This window comes from Hoplias malabaricus, chromosome 17, assembly GCF_029633855.1.
Source record: "Hoplias malabaricus isolate fHopMal1 chromosome 17, fHopMal1.hap1, whole genome shotgun sequence".
Lineage (NCBI taxonomy): Eukaryota > Metazoa > Chordata > Actinopteri > Characiformes > Erythrinidae > Hoplias > Hoplias malabaricus.
This window is the reverse complement of record NC_089816.1, coordinates 22,293,584-22,317,210: the sequence shown is the minus strand read 5'-3', so window position 1 is coordinate 22,317,210 and position 23,627 is coordinate 22,293,584. Positions and strand designations below refer to the sequence as shown.

Here is a 23,627-nt window from a genome sequence, read left to right as displayed (position 1 = left end):
GGAGGGACACTAAGGAGCTGAAGGAGACGGAGTGCTGAGGAACATCTTTAGAGCAGGAGTGAAGATGAGGATGGTGCCCAACACAGAGACAGTAAGGAAGGCCCAGAGGAAGATTCGGTCCAGAACCTGAGCCACAAACTTCCAGTCTTGCACCACCTAGAGTGAGAGCAGAGCGTCATCGTGATTCTCACCATCATCATCGTCATCATCAATTTAATCTGCACTCATATAATCCATAAAATACTCTCCATTAATTATGTCTATGTCATGAGTTTGTAAAATTACCAGTGAAGTCTGCATCTTTACATAAACACCATTATCAATGCATTTCATATCAGACATTTGCTCCAGTTTACGGCACGTGGTGTTGTCATGTTTGTGGTTGTTTTGTTATTGTTTGAACCCTGTTTTTTGCTGCAATAATTAATCACACTTGTCTAATGTCATGTGTTTTTTGTTTAGTTCTGTGCTGTGTTCTGTTCAGTTATGGCTCCTGGTTGTTCCCTAGTCATGTGTTTTTCCTGCTCTCATGTTTTCTTAGTCATGTGATTACTCCTCCTTCGTGTTTCTAATGTCACGTGTCTTGATTATTTCCCAGGTGTTTCTTGTCTTTCTTGTTCTTTATATAGCCTGTGTCTGAGGTCCTTGTTTGTGGGTCATTGTATGTTCACAGTCAGTGTTTTGTTTATGCTTTGTGTTGCTATTTCTAGGTTTATGTGTTTGATTCGTTTTATAGTCTCTAGCTTCTCTGTTTAGTCTCTAGCTTCTCTGTGTAGTCTCTAGCTTCTCTGTGTAGTCTCTAGCTTCTCTGTGTAGGCTCTAGCTTCTCTGTGTAGGTTCTAGCTTCTCTGTGTAGGTTCTAGCTTCTCTGTGTAGGCTCTAGCTTCTCTGTGTAGGCTCTAGCTTCTCTGTGTGGTCTCTAGCTTCTCTGTGTGGTCTCTAGCTTCTCTGTGTGGTCTCTAGCTTCTCTGTGTGGTCTCTAGCTTCTCTGTGTAGGCTCTAGCTTCTCTGTGTAGGCTCTAGCTTCTCTGTGTAGGCTCTAGCTTCTCTGTGTAGGCTCTAGCTTCTTTTAGTCTCTAGCTTCTCTGTGTAGTCTCTAGCTTCTCTGTGTAGTCTCTAGCTTCTCTGTGTAGTCTCTAGCTTCTCTGTGTAGGCTCTAGCTTCTCTGTGTAGGCTCTAGCTTCTCTGTGTAGGCTCTAGCTTCTCTGTGTAGGCTCAAGCTTCTTTTAGTCTCTAGCTTCTCTGTGTGGTCTCTAGCTTCTCTGTGTGGTCTCTAGCTTCTCTGTGTGGTCTCTAGCTTCTCTGTGTGGTCTCTAGCTTCTCTGTGTGGTCTCTAGCTTCTCTGTGTAGGCTCTAGCTTCTCTGTGTAGGCTCTAGCTTCTCTGTGTAGGCTCTAGCTTCTCTGTGTAGGCTCTAGCTTCTCTGTGTAGGCTCTAGCTTCTCTGTGTAGGCTCAAGCTTCTTTTAGTCTCTAGCTTCTCTGTGTGGGCTCTAGCTTCTCTGTGTAGGCTCTAGCTTCTCTGTGTAGGCTCTAGCTTCTCTGTGTAGGCTCTAGCTTCTCTGTGTAGGCTCAAGCTTCTTTTAGTCTCTAGCTTCTCTGTGTGGTCTCTAGCTTCTCTGTGTGGTCTCTAGCTTCTCTGTGTGGTCTCTAGCTTCTCTGTGTGGTCTCTAGCTTCTCTGTGTAGGCTCTAGCTTCTCTGTGTAGGCTCTAGCTTCTCTGTGTAGGCTCTAGCTTCTCTGTGTAGGCTCTAGCTTCTCTGTGTAGGCTCAAGCTTCTTTTAGTCTCTAGCTTCTCTGTGTGGGCTCTAGCTTCTCTGTGTAGGCTCTAGCTTCTCTGTGTAGGCTCTAGCTTCTCTGTGTAGGCTCTAGCTTCTCTGTGTAGGCTCTAGCTTCTCTGTGTAGGCTCTAGCTTCTCTGTGTAGGCTCAAGCTTCTTTTAGTCTCTAGCTTCTCTGTGTGGTCTCTAGCTTCTCTGTGTGGTCTCTAGCTTCTCTGTGTGGTCTCTAGCTTCTCTGTGTGGTCTCTAGCTTCTCTGTGTGGTCTCTAGCTTCTCTGTGTGGTCTCTAGCTTCTCTGTGTGGTCTCTAGCTTCTCTGTGTGGTCTCTAGCTTCTCTGTGTGGTCTCTAGCTTCTCTGTGTGGTCTCTAGCTTCTCTGTGTGGTCTCTAGCTTCTCTGTGTAGGCTCTACCTTCTCTGTGTAGCCTTTAGCTCATTTTTCTGTTCAGTGTGTTTAAGTTGTATGTTTCTTGTTTAGCCCCTCACTTCATTTAATGTTTGATTCAAGGTTTTTGATTTATATTTTGCTCAGTGTGTTTAATAGCCTTGTTTAGTGTTTAGCCTACTAGTCCTGTGATTACGTCCTTGTCTCTGATTGTTAAAATAAATCTTCTGCACTTACAGGGGCCCTGTTACCTGAACTCCCACATCACACACAATGTGACACAAAACTATGAGGGTGAGACCAAGCATGTGCCAATTTTCACAATCACCGCCTCTTTTCCAACTGACACTAATGCAACATCACTGGACAGCCCAATGCACCGGAGGAGAACACCAAATGCCCAGGTCCATCATATCAGCAGTGCTGGCTGCACTTTGGGCCAAATCACCCATTCAGAGTGAGCTGTTTTTATAATCTATAACTACAAGCATTTAATAAGTGAGAGGCAGCTGTGGCCTGAAGGTAGAGCTGGACAATATAATTCAATATCAATATTCATCGCAATATAAAATATTTCAATAACAATATGATTTTTAATATATTTTCAATATAATTTATGAAAAATAATAAAAGTAAATTATTTACTTAGGTTCCAAGTGATCAAACACAAACACCCTGGCTCTCCGTACCTCTCGGATGAAATGCTCCTTGCGAATGTGGCGTGAGATGTAACGCACAGAGCAGGTGGCCTTCTCCAGCAAGTTGACCAGAGCCTGACCTTCACCTTCAGGGCCTGGGGGAGCCCTCCTGATGCGGGGCTTTAGTTCAGGGCTGTAGGGCTCCAGCTCTGGGTAGTGGTAGCGGTCCGTGTGGCCCCTCATGCACAACAGGTGGGGCAGCCGCTGGAGGAAGAGCGAGCGGACCCACGGAGACATGGGGTGGTAGGTAGTGGAGGAGCGGTGGTGCACATTAATCACAAATACTGTGACGATGATGGACAGAGTGACGAAGATCATGATGAAAAGCAGGTACTCGCCGATCAGGGGGATGACCTTGGAGGAGGAGGGGATTATCTCCTCGATGACCAGCAGGAAGACGGTGAGGGAGACGAGGACGGAAGTGGACAGGGAGACCTTCTCGCCCTCGTCCGAAGGCAAATAGAAAACCAGCACAGTGAGGAAGGACAAGCCCAGGCAAGGGATGATGAGGAAGAGCGTGTAGAAGAGAGGAAGACGCTTCAGGATGAAGGAGTAGGTGACGAAGGGGTAGGACAGGGTCCCGTCTCTGCGGTTTCCCTTTATCCCGGTGGCGCTCAGAATCTCCCACTCGCCGTTGTCAAAGAAGTCACTGCGGTCCACTTGGTGATTGACCAGCACCATGTCCACCATGGTCCCGTCATAGGTCCATGAGCCAAACTTCATGGAGCAGTTCTGCCGGTCAAAGGGGAAGAAGGTGACGTCCATGGTGCAGGCGGATTTGTAGCTGGCCGGAGGCGTCCAGGTGACGGCGCCGTTGTATTTTATGATGGCTTTGGTCATCAGAGAGCCTTCGAATCGTCCATCAGCACTGGAGAAGGTTTAAAACTCGTAAGCACTGCACTTACAGCAAAACCGTTCTTCAATGAAGAGACTTTAAATGATACATACTTCTCATACAGGACAATGTCCGGCAGCCAGATGCTCTCTGATGGGACCCTGATGAAAGTAATACCCCCGTAGTCATCTGGGTTCCATCGGAGTTTATAATCTATCCATTCCTCCACATTCACAACACAACAGCATGTTAACAGAGCCAATAATGCTAGCTCGTGTCCAATATTAACTGCCACTGATCTGTTGAAATCATTGTAGTTAATTAAAGGAACACTATGTAATATTTGTGCCTTAAAGTTACCGCTTCAAATCATTCTGATGCATCACTGGTCTGTAATAGGCAGAAGAAAGACTCTCTCATTGCCCCTTCAGGCTCAGCACTGCAGAAACTGCACTATGTCAATTGTGGAGTAGGGTAGAAAACCAGCCCACAACCCTCTATCCTCCCTCTTGATACCAAATCCTACTTAGTGTTCCTTTAATTGGTCAACAAATTAAAACAAATGCAATCTGAGATGGTCAGTAAGACACATTCCAGACCCAGATATTCAAAGGCCAGAGCAAATGGCTACACATCTCACTACAGATGCACACAAGGCTTGACCAGGACCATGAATAAAAAAAACATTCTACCATAATTCGCAGTGATTTACTGCTGTAGAGAAAACCAGTTTAAAGCACTAACCTGCCAGAGCCACACGTTAGTGGTCATCAGCTGATTCTTCTCATCCTATAAATACAGAGAAAATACAAACAACAAAATGATATTCAGAGTTCCTCTGAGCGTTATCTGTGGCATATTCTCCCCTTTTCCACAACACACTGAAATATCTGAAATATGGTCAAAATATTGCAAAGACCAAACGCCACAGCCCTGCTCAGAACGGCCAATTTCAAGAACTGTTCCTTTAAATGATAAGTAACCACAGCTCACCCACCCTCAAGTGTGCAGCAACAAGAAGCAAGTTGAGGAACCTCTCACTTTTGCAAAGATTTCTTCCTTCTCATTCCTTTTTTTCAACATTGTTTTTATTTTACACAGTTTACCTCCTCTTTGAGCTCTCAAATAAACACAGACCAGCGCTGTGATTGGACAGACTCGCACAAGGAGGGGGGGCAATCTGCACAAGTTGGTTATTCATGCCCCTTTTTAATATCATTCCATAGTCCACTAAACCATTAAACACCATACAAGGGGAAATTTTATTCTCTTTTTCAATAATAATCAAATATATTGTAAATACAATCATAGTAGTATTTCAGTACATTATAAAACACAGCGTAGACAGAATAAAATACTGCTGCCACATTCATCTTTAACACAGTAGGGTTTTTATGATGTTGTGTTATTAATTACAGTGCACTGTGTGTTTTTAAAAAATGGCCCAATATTTTTTGATGCTTTCCTCCACTGTAAGATGATGGCTAATCGTTATTCCAGTTCCCTTAAGCAATACCCACAGTAATAAAAATAGGACACATTCATTTATTCTCCACATCTATTGGAGGTGACCAAAAGCAGTCAGTTCCTGTAACTAGAAATAATGGCATCATTATATTTTATTGGCTGTTTTCCATTTCTGTGGTAAGGAGGTGCTTTGAAATACTCTACACTGTGTGCCATATCCACTTGACCTGCTTGTGCTCCACAAATGTGCTGCAAGGTTAGTCGAGCTTCACAGAGCACTGGCATAAAATGGCATTCAGCCTGAGGATCTGTAAGTGAGGAGTGAATATGTAAATTCTGTTTTTTTTTTACATACTTCATTACACCATACTGGTGAGTATGATTAGTGGTTTGTGAGTATAATAAACAGTTTGTGAGTATAATTCGCTATTCCAGTTCCAGCAGGACAGACGACCAACGGGTCTGAGTCACTCCAGCGAAGCGCATACTTAGGACTGACAGCTAAAAGCAAACTTCTGATCTAATAAAGTAGGCATCTGTTAGTTCAGCCTCTCTCTCTCTCTCTCTCTCTCTCTCTCTCTCTCTCTCTCTCTCTCTCTCTCTCTCTCTCTCACACACACACACACACACACACACACACACACACACTGGCTCTCTGTTCCCCCTCAAGCCAAAACTGGCTAATGCCATATTGCCATCCTCAGAGATCAGATATAAAATAAAACCTGATCTCAGAGGTTATTGTGACTGCAAATAAAAACAACTGAACAGTGGCCTCTGTCTTTTGCGCTGTACATCTGAGAGAGATCTGAGTTACTTTGTGTGTAGAAGCTTCTCTACTCTGTTAATAATTCACTTGAGCCTGCTCCACAGCCTGAACAACAAAAAGCTTTCAGAGGAAGAGAAAGTGGGCTAAAAAAAAGAGCAAAAAAGAGGTTTTAAAGGTAAAAGCAGAATAACCATTTCAGCTCCGCAGGGCAGCCCTGGGTTTCAGGACCTTGGACAGCACCACATCTCTGCTTCAGGACAGCGCAATTTTTATGGGATGTTTAGATGTACACACTAATTACGCTAACAGTTATTTACATCTGCATTGGTGGTAAATGTCATCTGGAGTTATAGACTATCAAATAATTATTCACCACTCAGAATAATCTGACTCCTGTGGAGCCAGAGTGATCTCATTATGGAATTTCTAAAGTGTCGTTAAAAGTGCTCGGTGTTAATGATCTCTCCTCATGTGCTTGGACACGTTTCTCACCACATCGACGAGCTGCGAGATCTTCAGGCCGAAGCGCACTCGGACCGTGTTGTTGGAGTGTTGGGTGGGACGGACCCAGCGCTGGTAACCCTGAAACAGGTCCCTCAGCAGGGCATCCTCCCTCTCGGCCAAGGACACAAACTCTCCACCAGCTACACACACACACACACACACACACACACACACACATACACAATAGCTTATACTGTTAGACGTAAGGCACTGAATGCATACTATACACATAAAAGGAGCTTTTGCATCAATTTATGAAGAAAAAAACAAAAAGAGTGGTGTTTGCAAAAGTTATGGCACTTTTAATATTGTATGCAATTTCCTTCAAGATCATTTAGGGGTGTATTAATGTGTCTTGTCTTATCTGGTCTAAACATACCTCATTTAGTCTTAACCTTGTGTATCTAGTCTTATACATTGTCTTATTAGGTCTTATCTATTTCGTTTTTGATGAACAGGTCTAAAACTTGAGGAAGAGATTCATACTTTTAAATGTGTCCCCTCTAGAGACATGTCCTTTTTTGGGTGGTGTCCATACTCCTGCACCCAGCTGTGAGCGAGGTCTGAATTGTGTTAAAGCAGGACTCAGTCGTGCAGACTCAGGGAAATGAAGAGAAGGGCGAACAGAAACCCTACACTTTTCGCTCAGCAGACGAGCAGTAAGCTGAACTTTTTGCTTACTGACCCCAGGTGAGGTCATCGGCACCTGACACGGTGGTTGAAAAACAACCAAAAGCAAAGGAAGCAAAGTGAGGGCAACGTTTACATTTACAGTTTTCCCCTACAGCCTTTCTCTAACATGACTTCTAATTAACGAGCATCAAAAAGCAATAATGATGCACTCACGCGTGAACAAATGAATCCATTTGCACCGCTGGGGTGTTGCGGTCAGTACTCACCTGTGCTGCTGGTGGCGCCCGTGAGCGCAAACAGCGCAGAAAGAGCGCAAACCGCAAACTTCATCTCACACCAAGCACCAGAGGCGAAGATCCTCGGCTCTGCGCAGACAACACGGAGCGCGAGCGCAGCAGTGACCCCTGCCTTAAACAGCCCCCACCCGACCTGCCCCAAACGGCACCTCCTCCAAAACACAGCCCAGCGGCTCCCGCTGAAGCTCGAGCTCAGTCTGCTGGCCACAGCGCGCGCCAACAAACTGCAGGCGCGCGCTCACACAGACCATGCCCACAGAGACACGTGTCCGTCTGCTGTACGGGGGCCCTGTAAAGCAACCGAGCATTATTACAGACACGGGGTCTAGAAACTTTATAGGCTTATAAAGTGACTTTTAATTTTCAAATAAATGAATAAACAAATATATTTCAGGCACAAGACACAGAGATATCTTTAAAAATATTTACTCCCTCAAGCTCCAGGCAATGAAAAATAACATTAAAAATTCTATGTTATTGTTTTTTCTGGAAATATATTCTGCATTGTAAAGTCTACCTGGAATCACTGGGCGCCAGGTGGGAACACACCCTGAAAGGGACAGCAGTCCTTTACAGGGCAACACACACTCTCACATTCACTCACACGCTCGCACCTACGGACACTTTTGGAGCAGAAAATCCCAAGGGAAATTTAAAAAAGAAATACTTTTTAAAAATGAGAATCCTTAAAGCTGCACCTGATGCTGTTTATTTCAGCTTAAAAGAGAAAATTTAAAATGTATTTTTGTCCTTCAGGGCCACCGTACTGTGAGTGATTAAACTGTGTTAATGAAGTGGATGTTTTGGGTTCTGTAGATTTTGCTCAGCCTTGTTTCGAAGCCGCAGTGAAGGAGCTGTAGAGAGTAATGCTACATAGAGAGGGTTTCTTTTGTTTTCTGTTTATTTTCTAATTGAACTTGTAGAAAACCTTTAACAAAACTAACCCACTTCTGTATAACATCACTTTATTGTGAAATGATGCCTGCGTGTGTCACCTGCTGTACTGCGTGTTAAGGACTGCAAGTATGCCCCACAATGCATGAAAACAAACATGTGCGTGTGCGTGTGTGTGTGTGTGTGTGTGTGTGCAACAACCATGTGCATATTGACATACAAAGATGTTCAGTCTCAGCTGAGTCCGGGACAACACAAACACACACACACACACACACACACACACACACACACACACACACACACACTTCTCCTCAATGTTTTGTAGCAGCAGTTGGAGCTCAGATGATTTTCTGCTCCAGTTGGAAGCAGCTGTGGCCGTCATAAGGCCACAGCCTCCCACGCTCTTCACACACACACACATACACACACACACACACACACACACACACACACACACACACACACAGCTGTCACTATCAGTTAAAGTTGTATTTGTGTAATCTGCACATTATTTTGGTGATTATTCAGATTATCGTGTTGATGGTTTTAAAAACATTTTTCTATAAAATACTTCAGTATTGAGTTATTATTTAAATAAAGAGATCTTGATAAAACATTTACACTTCTGACAAACAGAATGGGGCATGTACTTCAATTCTAACATAAATGGATTTTTATATATATGTCCCTACACTGAAGTTCTCATGGACTACTAACTATCATCACCAGTAGATTGACCAGAGGAGGATGGGTCACCCCTTGTGAGCCTTGGTTCCTCCCAAGGTTTCTTCCTCAGCTGGGGGAGTTTTTCCTTGCCACTGTTGCCCCTGGCTTGCTCACTTGAGGGTTTTACATTTGTCTTTACATTTCATGTCAAATCTTGTCTTACTGGAATTCTGTGAAGCTGCTTTGTGACAACATCAGTTGTGAAAAGCGCTATATAAATAAATTTGATTTGATTTGATTTGATTTGATATAAATATGAGTGTTCATTCTCAGTCTCAAAATTCATGGAGGAGTGCTCTGACACAAGAGAATTATAGTTAATATGCTTTTCTTTAAATAAATATCAAAATCATATTATTAGTAAATCACATACAGAACTGTGCAGGAGTCTTAGGCATCTTAGATAATGCTGGGCTGGTATAAAGTTATATATAATCACAGTAAATACAAACTAATTATAATATAAACATATGAGAAATATAAGATCATTTTTGTTCTATAAAGTAGTAGGTGAGAGTGAGTTTGAAGAACAAGGTTTTGTGCAGATTCTCATTAATTTGCATGAATTTGTTAAATCCACAGCACACATTATTTAAAATCATTATTTACTCACCGCTAAAACTAGGTGCTGGATGATAACCTCAAATAATACAGACTCCACGAGGAGAAATTTGGACAAAGTTAAACCGACACATTCACACACAGAGGATCGCACTGGAGTAATGTGATTGGGTTTCTTTTAATGTTGGGCGTTATTTGTTGTTTGTTTTTAGCAAATAAACACTTACTGCTCAGATAAATAGCTTTTTAAATCTTAATCTCTGGGGCCTAAAACTTTTGCACAGTGCTGTAGAGTATAAAAGATAGTCCACACACTCATAATAATGAATTATTATCCATTATAATTAACAAATAACAATAGAATCCACATCTGAACATCTCTACAGACCCCTGCAAACAAATAAGGGCTCAACAGACCGAAAAATGATTTAAATATTCATACATTTTAAAATATTCAGTGATTTAAATATTTCATAAAGCGTTCCCCTGCCCTCAGCGTCTCCTCACAGCGGTGGAGTCCAGGAGAGCGGCTCAGTAAAACAATGTGGAAAAAGCAGAGGATGAAAGGCCAAATCTTAAACGTGATCCCTGTAAAGGTCCAGGTCAGCGGCACATCTTCATCCATCTCGAGGGTGGTGGTGGGTGATCAGTTCTGTCTCTCTCTCTCTCACACACACACACACACACACACACACACACTGACCACTCCAACATTTGGAACTACTGTAAGTGCTTTTGTCTGAATTAAATGCAATAAAGACACGGTCGACACAATTAAACTGAAATTTCACATGATTTGCATGTTGTACTTCTTTATTTCCATAATGTTAGTACAATTTCAGATTATATTTCCTATATCCATAGATATATGGACAGACATTCCATTATCACTTGGCCACGGGAGCGGCCGATAAATCAATGCTGTCATTCAGTCAGAGAAAATACATATATGATTTTTTTTTAAAATGTAATAAACAAAGCAGAAACTGCATGGTTTGACCCAAACTGGGAGAGCACAGAGGACAGCGCAGGTGTGTATGGTGCATGCATGTGTGTGTTATATCTGTGTGTAAAGATGGATTTGAATAGATATGTCTTTGGACTGAAATTGATACTTTTACATCGGTTGAAAAAATAAACATGCCCAAATTATTCAGAATGTTTAAAAGTTTAGGAGTGAACATGGTTTTTCTTTCCAACAGAGTTAATCCTGAGATGTGATGGCATGTGTGTGTGTGTGTGGGGAGTGAGATTCTAAACCATGTGATGGTTAAAGGAGCAATTAGTCGTTTTCATCCTCTAAGAGTCGTAAAGAATGTACTAAATTTTGATTATTTTTTTCATTTTTTTAATACAGTTTATGTAGTCCCAGAATTCACTAGTTTATACTCCACAGAGCGGACCACCACATGGGCCTCTATCATGTTTATTAAAATAGGTTTAGAACAGGGTCTCTTACACATCCAGGCCACTAGGTGTCACTAAAATCATCCTCTAATAACATGAAGAAGAGTCACTGGAGAAAAAGAGTGGTTGTTCCTTTAGAATCATGTGCAAAGGTTTGGGCACCCAATCAAATAACAATTCATAAAAGTAAAATGGATAAAGAGCATGAAACCCAGTCACTTTTAATTAATCTTCTCAACTTCGTGATGCTTATGACAGACTGTAAAATAAATTTTTACATTTTTTAGAAAGGTCTTTTCGGCTTCAGACTGGAGCAGTCATGGTATTATATCACTCATCTATTAACTGTTTGTTTCTATTATGTTCAGGGTTTCTTTGGTAATCCCTCTGTAATTTAAACAATATGCCCCAGTATCTGTGTGTGTGTGTGTGTGTGTGTGTGTGTGTGTGTGTGTGTGTGTGTGTGTGTGTGTGTGTGTGTGTGTGTGTGTAGAAATTATCCAGTGTGGGTGACCAACTGAGTGAGTGAGTGAGTGACTGGGTGAATGTCTGAGGCCCTGTGACAGACCAGTACCCTATCGCCATGTGACTCTGTGTAGGCTCCGGACTTGAATGAATGCTTAAATAAATGTGTAAAACTGAGTTAGTAGAGGTAAAGAGTTACAGTCATTATAAAGACCAGGTGTTGCAGGCAGTGATGAGACTGGTGTGTAGTTTGGCATGTGTGTGTGTGTGTGCTGAGTAGCTGTTCAATTAGTTTCAATGTACAGTAGTTTAGTTTAGTAGTTTACAAGAGTTTATTGGATCCACATGTTGGAACCCAACACTGAGCTCATGTCCAATGCTGGTTTCTAGTCCCTCCTTGGTCCGGACTGACCGTGTGTATTCCCCAGCCATCTATGTGCAGAGCGTGCAGCGTGGAGTGTGTAGGAACAGCGCCGAGGCCTTGTGATTTGATCCCTGTTCTCTGACTGGTTTCTTTAAACAGTGACTAAGCCTTTTAGCTCCAGCTCAAGGGAAGCCCGGACTGTAGACCTCAGAACTGGGAATGAACAGGGGCTGGTTTGCTTGTGTGAGTAAGTATCCATGTGTCTGTCACTCCATGTTTTCCACCACGGGAGTGTTGTAGCTTTTGAAGAGAGGCTGCATGAAGAGTCCGACAGTTCCAGCAACACACACCAATACAAAGATCCAGAGGAAGAGCCGGTCTATTACCATCGCTACATATTTCCAGTCCTCGATGATCTGCAAATGAGAGACACACAGGTTTATTTCTTTTAAATACAATATTCCAGAGGAGTAATGTCCTGCTGCTTTGTATATGCAACCAAAGTATACAGTAGGAGAAATAATAAATAAGAGCTTGAAATAGAATATATGAGGAGAATAAGTCATGAATACAATGGAAAGTTCACATGCAAGTGCTACCATAAGATTGGAAATCCCATAGGGGCGATGACAGAAAAAACCTGAATATAACAGCCATTGTTCAGACGAAGAGTTTCAAAGTCTCTGAACTCCTTTTCACATAACCAGATACAAACTTTTGAAAATAATATAATTTCCATCCACATCAAAAGGTCTAGACATTTTTAATGCAACTGCAGTGCAGTCCTCTATAACATTTACAAAGCCAGACTGCTTGAGCCTGGATGAATAATTAAACATGCAGACATTCAGTCACAACTCTGCTCATCTTCTGTAGCTACTCATTTACAGTAGATTAGAGACAGCACAATACAAGCAAAGCCACAAATAATTCAGAGCTCACCCCTTCATCGTCATCCTCGCTCTTCATCTTGTCAGCGATGTACTTCACTCCCTCCACGGCCTCCTCCGCGTCCACTGAGCACTTGACCGATAGTCGTTTGCGGAGCTCAGAGTTGTCCGACAGGTCAGCGCTCCTCCAGCTCATGTGTTTGGCCGAGTCCTCGTTCACGAAGAAAGTGGAGTCCGAAGTGTCCTGCTCTCCTTTACTAGGCATCTCCGAGAATGAACGCTGCTGATGCTTGCGCCGGAACTTCTCCCGGATGTTGGACGACCCAGGCCTTCGCATGAATAAGAATGTGGGCAGTCGGTGGAGGAAGAAGTGCTTGACCCATGAGGGCATGGTGTGCGTGCTCGGAGAACGGTGGTGGACATTCAGGACGCAAACGCTGGTCACGATCGAGAAGGTCACCAGGACCATGGTGAACATCAAGTACTTGCCAATGAGGGGAACTGCCAGAGATGTTGGTGGAACAATCTTGGAGATGAGCAGAAGGAAGACAGTAAGGGCTAGAAGAACGGAGATACACAGGGTCATCTTCTCACCGCAGTCTGAAGGCAGGTAGAAGACCAGGATGGCCAGAGATGTGATGAGAACACAAGGGATGATGAGGTTGATGGTGTAGAATAGGGGCTTGCGTTTAATGATGAAGTCGTATGTGATGTCCAAGTAGGTGATATCATTAGGGTCTTCGTTCTTCCGGCCAGGCAGGGAGACGATGTCCCACTCGCCGCTCGGTTTAAAGTCATCCCGGCTGGCGAAGTCCGAGAGCAAGATCAGATCGATCTCAGTGTGGTCGTAAGTCCAGGAGCGGAACTTGAGTGTGCAGTTCTGCTGGTCAAAAGGGAAGTCCCGCACCTCAATTTTACAGGCACTCTTGTAGATGGCTGGTGGTAACCAGGCAACCTCACCATTGCTGGACACAACAGCGTTGGAGTAGAAAGACACCTCGTACGTCCCATCAGCACTGGAAACAGAAACAGTTTGGAAGTCAAGTATAACAGACAGTGTACTACAAATCCCCTCATACTTTGACTCAGAGATGCCACTACCACAAAACCTAAAACATATCTAAAGTATCAATAGCACTGCCTACCACACCTCCTGTAAAAGTCTAATTTATTCATTTCCCAAAACAACCTCAGCGCTCTGAATTTAATTTGATCCAATTGAAAGTTCAGAAGCTGTAAATCATCTGAGTCCAACTGGCAGACTGATCGACATGTAACTTGAGAACCACTCTGACTCTGTCCTGAGTCTGAGGTTCTGACTCTGAGAGCCAGCGAGTTGCAATTCAGCACTGAGAGAGAGTCCCCAGCTCGGCCCCTCCACTAATGTAACTTTAATCTCTGTGGAAATCCCTGAGTGTCTTGAACACACTCTCCTTTAGGAAGGTCACATCACACACTGGGTTCCTGCTTTATCTCACTTGACATTCCCAGGCATTTCTGGAAATGCGTCTGGGCACAAACACTCAGTGGTGTTTCCCCAGATAATCATCAAGTCCTCTGGTCCGCTGAGTCACGCTAGACATGGTGATTTTCCTTTGAATATCCTTTAAAGTTAAGGGAAGGTTTTAATTTCTCCCTGGAAAAACATTTTTGAAGTATGTTGGTATGTTTTTTTGACTTTGAAACCAAAAGAAAAAACTTTTAATGGTGAATGAGTATCAACTGAATGCAAAAATAACATATTACAACAAAATATCACAAAAAACATTGTAGTAATTTTAGATTTATCTCCGCTTTATTATGATTTAAAATGATATGAACATACTCACTTATTATACAGTACAATGTCTGGCAGCCATATGTGCTGGGATGGGAGGCGGACTTTTCTGACCCCTTCATACTCCTCTGGATCCCACATCAATCTGTAGTCGTTCCACACCTGAAAAAAATAGGCCGTGTCTATTTCGGTACCTCAGGACACCTCAGAACAACTCAGTCACATCCAAGAGGTTAACACTTGTCTGAACACATGCTTTACCTGAGTGAGCCAGCAGTTGGTGGTCATGATCTGCTCCCTCTCGTTCTGAAAAAATGTCTGACTGTTATGGTTTGCATGAAATTTTCAAACAAAATAAATTTCAAATCATATTTAACAATAAACTCCCCATATTATTTCAAAAAGACAAGATGCTAACATAGCTAATGCTATCATGTCACTAAAGCCTGGTTATGTATGTTCAATTACAATTAGGCTAACTTGTAGCTAACAATGCTAGCACAGCCCTCAAATATGCTAGCATGGCTAAGAAAAAAATGCCAACAGAGACAAGAGCATGATTCAAATTTTTGATTTGGTTTGCAGCCGTTTGTTTGTTTGTTTGTTTGCTTGTTTGTTTGCTTGCTTGCTTGCTTTATCATCAGACCTTAGGGGTATTTTACAAAGCTCAATTTCTCAGTTAGCTTGATAACTTAAGCCCAAACCCAATGCTATCCAAAAGGAAAGAGCTATTGGAGCATCCTTAACTCTATTTCTGAGAAATCCTGCTTTGTGGAACCTAACTCCCATCTGGTTTGGGTGTGTGTGTGTGTGTGTGTGTGAAAGAGAGAGAGAGAGAGAGAGAGAGAGAGAGAGAGAGGAGAGACTCACCACACTGATGAGCTGAGCGAGGGACACTTGGATAGCAATGGTCACCTGCTGACTCTTGTTCACAGCTGGCCGTATCAGCTTGTTGTAGCGGTCAGGAGAGAGTAGGTAATTAATTAACCGCTCTTCCACCTCTGCACATAACGCAGCTACACCACACACACACAGACACAGACACACACACATACACACAGAGATATAGAAAGTTTAAAATTAGGGATATAAACAAGGATAAGAAAGGATATATACCTTTCTCCTGTATAATGTACTAATAAACATTTTTTATTGTAATTGTTTTATTTCATATTTTTTGTCTTCATTGACAGGAAGAGTTGTGCTGCCGACTGGCACAGGACTGCATTAAAGTAACCCTAATATTTCATTTGCAGCTTTGTGTAGGTCTACATTAGTCAATATGCATCACTTTTAGAATACGATTGCCTACAGTTTACTGAAATTAACTCTTGATGTTTATGTTCAGATTCACAGTTCTTTGAACGCTCAGTGTGTGGGGAATTATGGAGCTATAACAAAATAAATGAAACTGGTTTAATGTTGGCACAGATTCTGCTGATGGAAATGAGGTGATCATGCAATTAATATAACTTTCAAAAAGCCCAAAATTAATAGCAGCACCTCTAAGTTTTAGCATAACATGGGTAACTCGGCTTTACCAGATGATTTAGTAATAATCAGGACCCGTCAGTAGGGGCGAACTCGGCAGACTATGAGAGAGTCCTAATGACTTGTGACAGGAAGCCTGTGCAGTCTGCTGGTGTTACTGTGTCGCTGTGTGTCTAAAGGACAGCAAGTCAGAGTGGATTATGTCCAACACAGTTGCCATAAGGACACGGCAAAGTGGAGAAAGCCAAATTCAAACTGACAGGGGAAGAACTCTCAGTGCTGCCACAGCGTTCAACACCCAGCTGTCCCTTCTGCGTCCACTGCAGTGTCTCGTCTGCATCCACTGCAGTGTCCCATCTGCATCCACCCAGCTCTACGATGTACCACCAACCAGCCAGCAGCTCAACTTCCACCCAGCCATCCCATGTTCCTCTTCCCAGCTATAGCCTTTTAGATCCACTGCGCCAGCCCACCAACATTTTCCCAGGCATCCCATCTATATCCATCTAGTCAACCCATTTACACCCAGCCATCCACCATCCAAACATCCACACCCATTCATCATAGCTACCTCCAGCCAGCCATCCTATCTACAGTTACACAATCATCCCATTGATAGTACTATACAGTACTGTGCAAAAGTTGTAGGCACATACAAAAAATGTTGGAAAGTAAAGATGACTTAAAAAAAATTAATTAATTAATTATTACTTAAAAGAAAAAGACAATAATGTGCAGTAAACATTATTAGACTAAAGAAAGTCAGTATTATATGACAAACTTTTGCTTTTTTTTTCTTAATCATAGGTACAGTTTATACAGTTTCCTAAATAAATTAAATGGTAGTTTTACTGAGCGTCTTGGAGTATCTGCCACTGTTCTTTTACGAAGTTGGATTGTCACACTTCTTTTTTCATTATGTTTTTTTTCTTTTATTGAACTTAACCTCTTTTTTAATAAGTTGCTTTCCTTACAGACAAACAATAATAATTTTTATAACATTATTGTTTTATTTATTATTTATTATTGTTATTATTATTGGTAAAGTAAACCTAAAATGTTTTTGTACTGATTAAAATAGGAGGTTGAGGGTTCGAGTCCCACTCCAGGTGACTGTCTGTGAGGAGTGAGGAGTTTGTGTGTTCTCCCTGTGTCTGTGTGGGCTTCCTCCAGGTGACTGTCTGTGAGGAGTGAGGAGTTTGTGTGTTCTCCCTGTGTTTGTGTGGGTTTCCTCCAGGTGACTGTCTGTGAGGAGTGTGGTGTGTTCTCCCTGTGTCTGCGTGGGTTTCCTCCAGGTGACTGTCTGTGAGGAGTGTGGTGTGTTCTCCCTGTGTCCGTATGGGTTTCCTCCGGGTGACTGTCTGTGAGGAGTGTGGTGTGTTCTCCCTGTGTCTGTGTGTGTTTCCTCCAGGTGACTGTCTGTGAGAAGTGTGTTGTGTTCTCCCTGTGTCCGTATGGGTTTCCTCCGGGTGCTCCGGTGTCCTCCCACGATCCAAAAACACACAGTGGTAGGTGGATTGGCGAATGTGTGAGCGTGTGTCACCCCTTCAGAGTTTGTGCCGCAATCGCGCCCAATGATTCCAGGTAGGCTCCGGACCCACAGCGACCCTGAACTGGGTAAAGGTTACAGACAATGAATGAATGATATGGAATTGGGAGCTAGTGCCAATATCCGATATTTTCATGTAAATATCTGATTGTCAGAGACATTTCAATTTAGATCCACCTTCTTTATCATTACAGAGTAACTGCGTAGTTATAATAATATCTGTACTGGATTACAAATCCCTAAACGTCCTGTAAATACAGTAGATTACAGCCTGGAAGGTAAGCCATGCTCTTCTTATCCAAACTGCTGATACATTTTCATGGTCTAAAGAGGCAGAACACATGTTGATTCAGATGAGGAGAAATCTCCCTGGCAAACGTCAAGCTTCATTACCCTCTTTGTCATTCATATCATGACCCTTTGCTCATCAGTCACGTTTGAGCTAGAATGATTCTGAAGAGCAAACACAAACACATGGGGTCGTGTCAGGACGTCCGCTCCAGGCCTGATCATTCCCTAATGTCAGGAATGAATAAGCATTCCCACTCACGGTGAGATAATCCGCCAATGTTCCTCCACATTGACTGTGTTTAAATATAAATGTTCTTAAAGCACTCTTAATGGAGACGTGGTTGTATAGTTCCAGATCTTTTTTTTCCTTAAAATATAGAGGACAGGTGTTTGTGTCCATCCTTCCACTGTGGGAAGACAAATAGACGATATGGTTCTGAGAGGATGTAGAGCTGTTAAGAAGCCCTTACATTAAAAAAGAAACAGAAAAAGACAAAAACATCATAATCAAACTAGTGCTGAAAAAGGAATTGTACTTAAAGTTGATGTTTATTATTTTTATCCAATACAATGTATATTTTACAAAGACTTTTTGCATGCTGGAAAAAGGTCCAGTGTTTGTATGCAGCCCTGGCTCTGTCAATAGGAATTGGCCACTCGGGAATGGCAGAGAAAAGGTATCTGGCAGTGTTTGGATGGTGAGGGGTGCTCCAAATGTTTAAAAGCATGAAAAGAGATGAGGATGTTGTTCTTTTCCTGCTCCATATGTTGGTATTATCGACTTAGTTTTGCTGTTTAAGGTACTGGACATTACTTAAGGTGGACCTGACTTGAAATTCAGGAGATACCTTACAGCATGAAGGTAAATGCAAACCAATGATTGGACTGAATATTTCATATATTTCCAATAGAGTCCGGAACAAGGAGAACAAAAGTAGGGTATAATGTTCAGAGTGGTTGCATAAGTTGCCGCAGAATGGACGCAGACACAGTCCTGTCAGATAAGAGTATTTCCAGGAGAAGGGTCTCTCTGTAGAGATGACTAATTTCCATGGAAACGCCCCCAGCATCACCAAAATCATCAACTCGCCCAGACAAGGCCCATGTCCCGCCTTAGGGGAATTTATGAAATCTCCACACACACATACACACTCACACAAGAAAAAAAACATGGACATGCAGATTTGCACACAACCACAGAAAAGCCACACACACTCTAATAAACACACACACACACACATACTGTGAGCTTGGGCTTGGAGACAACAGAACACACTCTCACTTTCACAGTTGCATGCACAGAGCTGTTCCACCCTGATGCACTTCAGCTCAGTGAATAATTCAGCTGCACTAAAATAAAAGCTGCCTCATCGCACAGACAGTGCTTACACACGAACAGCCGACACACAGCCGAACTCCGAGGACACTCCAGGAAGCACACAGCAGGCTAACGCAACCCTGAGATGTTTCCATCCACCACACACTGCACACGGTCATTCTGAGCTCCACTCACTTCCCCTTTAAAGGAGGGAGGGAGCCAGGAAAATAACCAGAGGACACTCTGCTGCTTGACTGGACATTGCTAAGCCCGTATGTACAGTATGTATACGTTCAGCCTTCAGTGGCAGGAATATCCACCAACTAAATTATTAGGAGCCTGTCCATATGGAGTTCATCAAAAACATATACACACAGCAATGTCCATCAGCATCTGCCCCAGTCCAGCAATGTGTGTGTGTGTGTGTGTCCTTTACCTCTTCAGTGATGCCCTCAGACTTAAAAGTGTGAGTGTTTCCACTGATGGCTCTTTTTCAGAGTGCCTTGCTCATCACACTCTGCCCAAGTGTGTTCATGGACATCTCTGCAGCGTTTAGGCTTTACACACCAGCCACTCATGATGTTGCACATCAAAACTATATTGTGCCTTTAATAAATAGAGTTTCTGTGAGCTGTGATATTGTTCAGATGACTTCACACAGATAAAGTGTTTGTTAGAGCTGCTCCATAATAAAGCAACAAATGTCAAAAACGTTTCTCTGTGTCACCACAGACTGATCACCCATGTTAATTGTCACCATGACTATTAGCGTTTCAGTCAAATGTGATAGCTGACTGCCTTATTTGATTAATCATCTATCAATCATAACCACACCAGCAAAGACAGCTGTGAAAGAGCCCTGTTGCAGAAAACACTCTTTTAAATGGCTCTGGGTCGAGGCAAGAACTAAGCAAGCTGAGAAAGAGCCGTCCTCAGAAAACACTGTCTCTAACAGCTCCAGGTTGAAGTAAGGGCTACAAATTGTGTAACTGGCCAACAGAGTGCACCAAGTTCTTCTCTGTACTTCATAGGCCAGAACCTCTGTCAGGTTTTACAGTTCAGACATGTCTTTTGTTTTACTTGAGTTGAGAGACATTATAAAAACAGCTAAGTAATAGTAGGGAAGTTCATTTGAATATAATCAGTTGTCTTAATACACAAACCTTTTTAGAGTGTTCCCCATTAATTAATTATCTAATTAATTAATTAATTAATTCTTGCTGCTCAAATTAATTTATTCTAATCCAAATATATTTCAATATTTAACAGCCTTCAGTTTAAGGCAGGGGTTTCTGTACAAAGGGTCACAGGGGAAAGAAAGTTCATATCTGCAATTATCAGTGAAAATATGGAGTTACTTCCTGTTCAGATATCATTCACAGTCATATGAGCATTCACACTTCAGAGTCATGAGTCAACTGTCTTTAGCACACAACTGAACATACATGTTGCATGGTCCAGCACCCCAAGGGATTTGGAGTCCTGCTCATTACTCTAGTAAAGTATACTTCGTAGACCTTTGACCATTCCTCTAGTCAGTATGGATGGATGGACCATCTACAGGGGCACCACCAGTGGTCACTCCTGCTTACATAAGATATAAAAAGCCTCGAGACGGATCTGCACTACCCTTCACCCAACATTCAAACAGGCAGAGAACATGCTGAGTCTTAGAGTCTTGCTGAGCAAGACGAGCTGTCATGGAGACACCCTTCTCTTTCAGACCACATGATTAACATGCTCTATATTATTGATACGTCCATGAGCAAATGACTGACCAACAGCCAACCTTTCAGTAATCGAGAGACGTTTTCTCCTCAGCGGAAGTCCTAATATTATCAGTATCAAGTGGTGTATAATTTACTAGTGCATTGAGTGTAGGTCTGAACATATGGATCTAGTCTCCCTTGGGCGTTAACAAATTAGAATAAATTACATCATGTTAATAGATGACAAATTAAGGGCCTTATAATATAGCAATGGGAAAAATGCTATGCCTAGTTTTCAGGTTGTTATAGTTTACAACCCTGTGTGTGTGTGTGTGTGTGTGTGTGTGTGTGTGTGTTTGTTAAAAAAGCTGTTCATCACGCCTTAAGACCCAAACACATATAAACACTGTACATTAATAATTTAATAATAACTCCATATGGTACGTCCATCTACAATTGTGCCATGACTTGACAAATCTGAACCATATATTATCGTCCATGTAACCTTCTACCATGTAAACACACACACACACATTGTCCCTGACTGAAAGATTAATTGTATTTATTTTGCAACTGCTTTTCGGTTTTTCAAGAACTACAATTTGCTAGTATCTACATCATCTACATGAGTTCAACCAATCAGAAGCAACCAAATATCCATGTGCTATGACATCACAACCACTATACAATTAACAAAACAGGCCTGGACTTTATTAATATATACAAAAATGTATATATTATGCAACTAAATTTTATAATCCCAGTTGTGTATCATTGCTGTCCAATAAAAAACATGTATCTCACAAATTGCAACTCTACAAGAGAAGGATATAAATTTTCCAAGCAATTTTGGAGCATTTCTATTGGTCCATTAATCAAGAACTTTTCACAGCTGCTGTGTTCAAATGATGTACAGATACATGTTTTTCATTGGGCAGCAATTGTATATTGGTCAGAATTATTGCAATCGCAAACATTTCTCCAAATTGTCCAGCCTTCACACAGCCCCAAAAGGTTTCATATCATAGCAATACTTTAGAGCCTCAGTAATGAGGTAATGCTTTATAAATCACTTTATTCACCAGACATGTCCACTGCGTATTCTTCCTGCCATAAGCTGAGGTCAGTCTGAAACACTCTGTCCCCAGAGTGTACTGGTCATGGCGAGGTGAATGAGGTGAGGTCACTGAAAGGCCTCTTGTGGACAGCAGCTGTGTTGATCATTAGGAAATGAAACTCATCCTTTACTCAGATCTGTCAGACAGTCTGTGAGCACTGATGAAGGGCTAGAAGACGACCAACATAAACTGTGTAGCAACAGATGAGACACTGTCTCTGACTTTACATCTACAGGGAGGACCAATGAGGTAGGTGTGTCCAACAATGGACAGTGGATGGGGAGTGGACACAATGTTAAAAGCTCCAATAGCACTGCTGTGTCTGATCCACTTGTACGTGCGCAACACACACTAACACACTGCAGTGCCAAGAATGATGCAAAATCCAGATCATACCTGCTCTGTGAAGGGGTCCTGACCATTGAAAGTCTGGTTGAAAGGGGCTAGCAAATCATGCAGTGCAACAAATGGACTACAGTGGGCAGTGGAGCTGATATAATGAATGAGTGTAGAAACAGGGAGGTCACTTTAAAACTCATAAAACGTGGCCAATGCTAAATTTATGGCGCATATTATGTTTAGCTATTTGTTTTGTTGTTGTTTTATTTTAATTCAAAACAAATAAAAACATGTCAGTGACATTTGCAGGACATTGTCATATGATGTGTGCTCACTGTAAAAGAAAAGAATCAATAAAACATGAAATTTGACCAGGGTTACTCAAGCACGTGCAGTGAACCCAACAATGTGGGTGTCGTTTTCAGCACGAGACTAAGGCTGCGTCCCAAACCCCAATCTTCTGCACTTCATCTCCTGCTAATGAATGCACCTCTATAGGTGTTTAGACGTATAAAATACTGTTTAAAGTTCGTGAATAAACTTTGAAAGCATCACAGACCCTCACTTACCCCCCACGGTGAGCGCGAGCAGCGCCAGTCCCGGAGAGGCGCGAGCCGCCATCAGCCACATCAAAGCAGGCGAGAGTGGTAAACAGCTCTCTCTCTCTCCCTCTCTCTCCTTCTTTGCGTCTGTTTCGTTGTCTCTTTCTCTCTATCTCTCTCCCACTATCTCTTTCTCTCCCTCAGCCCTCCGTCGGTCCTGCTCCCTCCATCCGCTCCGTCCTCGCGCTCCCTGCTCTCCTCTTCATCCCGTGCGCGCAAAAATACGACGCCGCCAACCAAAGCTTTAAAGTGGTCGCCGCAGTCGTTTATCGCGTGTAGAATAAACGCAGTGTTAACGCGCCCCAGAAGCGCAGTGTCCGGAGCGCGCGCGCGTCATGCTGCCCCCGGAGCTCGCGCTCTGACTGAAGGAAGCTCGGCGCGCGCGCTGCGTCGCGGGGCCACTCGGGCACGGGGCGCGTTCCAAGTGGAGTCCTAGTCCACTAAGTAGTGGATCACTAGCTAGTGCGTGACCTGGTTGGGTCAGAGAGGGACGAGGCTGAGGGGGATTCAGGAGCCGTGTCCTACACTGAGTCACAGTCACAGGATCTTCTTCATATTAAACATCCCCTCCAGTGAAGAGCAAGTGTTTAACCATGTTAGTGTGTGTGTGTGTGTGTGTGTGTGTGTGTGTGTGTGTGTTCTTTATACAATAGGAGAGTGAAGAAGCCATCTGCACCATGGCTGAGCATTTCCACTTTGAAACTGCAGTGTTCCAAACACAGCTTCAAAGACATGGATTCAGAAAGACAGGGTTTCTTACATC

At 42.7% G+C, this 23,627-nt stretch overlaps 2 protein-coding genes across 2 annotated transcripts; both read right to left on the bottom strand.

Moving 5' to 3' along the window:
* Positions 1–9: 9 nt before the first annotated feature.
* chrnb3b (cholinergic receptor nicotinic beta 3 subunit b) lies at positions 10–6,515 on the bottom strand. The gene is made up of 5 exons (XM_066648902.1): positions 6,420–6,515; positions 4,436–4,480; positions 3,805–3,914; positions 2,848–3,724; positions 10–156 (listed from the first exon to the last, which is right to left on the bottom strand). Exons 2-5 carry the CDS (start codon positions 4,460–4,462, stop codon positions 10–12), a joined length of 1,161 nt encoding a protein of 386 aa, XP_066504999.1. The 5' UTR covers positions 4,463–4,480; positions 6,420–6,515.
* Positions 6,516–12,046: 5,531 nt separating this feature from the next.
* On the bottom strand, positions 12,047–22,975 carry chrnb5b (cholinergic receptor, nicotinic, beta 5b). Its single transcript, XM_066648818.1, has 6 exons — positions 22,832–22,975; positions 15,318–15,463; positions 14,709–14,753; positions 14,500–14,609; positions 12,723–13,686; positions 12,047–12,196 (listed from the first exon to the last, which is right to left on the bottom strand). Exons 1-6 carry the CDS (start codon positions 22,890–22,892, stop codon positions 12,047–12,049), a joined length of 1,476 nt encoding a protein of 491 aa, XP_066504915.1. The 5' UTR covers positions 22,893–22,975.
* Positions 22,976–23,627: the final 652 nt, after the last annotated feature.

Excerpts from the sequence above, each read along its gene's own strand:
- chrnb5b (XM_066648818.1), bottom strand. The coding sequence starts at position 22,892 with ATGTGGCTGATGGCGGCTCGCGCCTCTCCGGGACTGGCGCTGCTCGCG. Across the intron at positions 14,754-15,317 it reads TCGCTCAGCTCATCAGTGTG|AACGAGAGGGAGCAGATCAT; the intron begins GTGAGTCTCTCC and ends ACATTTTTTCAG. Across the intron at positions 12,197-12,722 it reads GCGAGGATGACGATGAAGGG|ATCATCGAGGACTGGAAATA; the intron begins GTGAGCTCTGAA and ends TCTCATTTGCAG.
- chrnb3b (XM_066648902.1), bottom strand. The coding sequence starts at position 4,462 with ATGACCACTAACGTGTGGCTCTGGCAG. Across the intron at positions 3,915-4,435 it reads CTAACGTGTGGCTCTGGCAG|GAATGGATAGATTATAAACT; the intron begins GTTAGTGCTTTA and ends GTGAATGTGGAG. Across the intron at positions 3,725-3,804 it reads GACATTGTCCTGTATGAGAA|TGCTGATGGACGATTCGAAG; the intron begins GTATGTATCATT and ends AACCTTCTCCAG.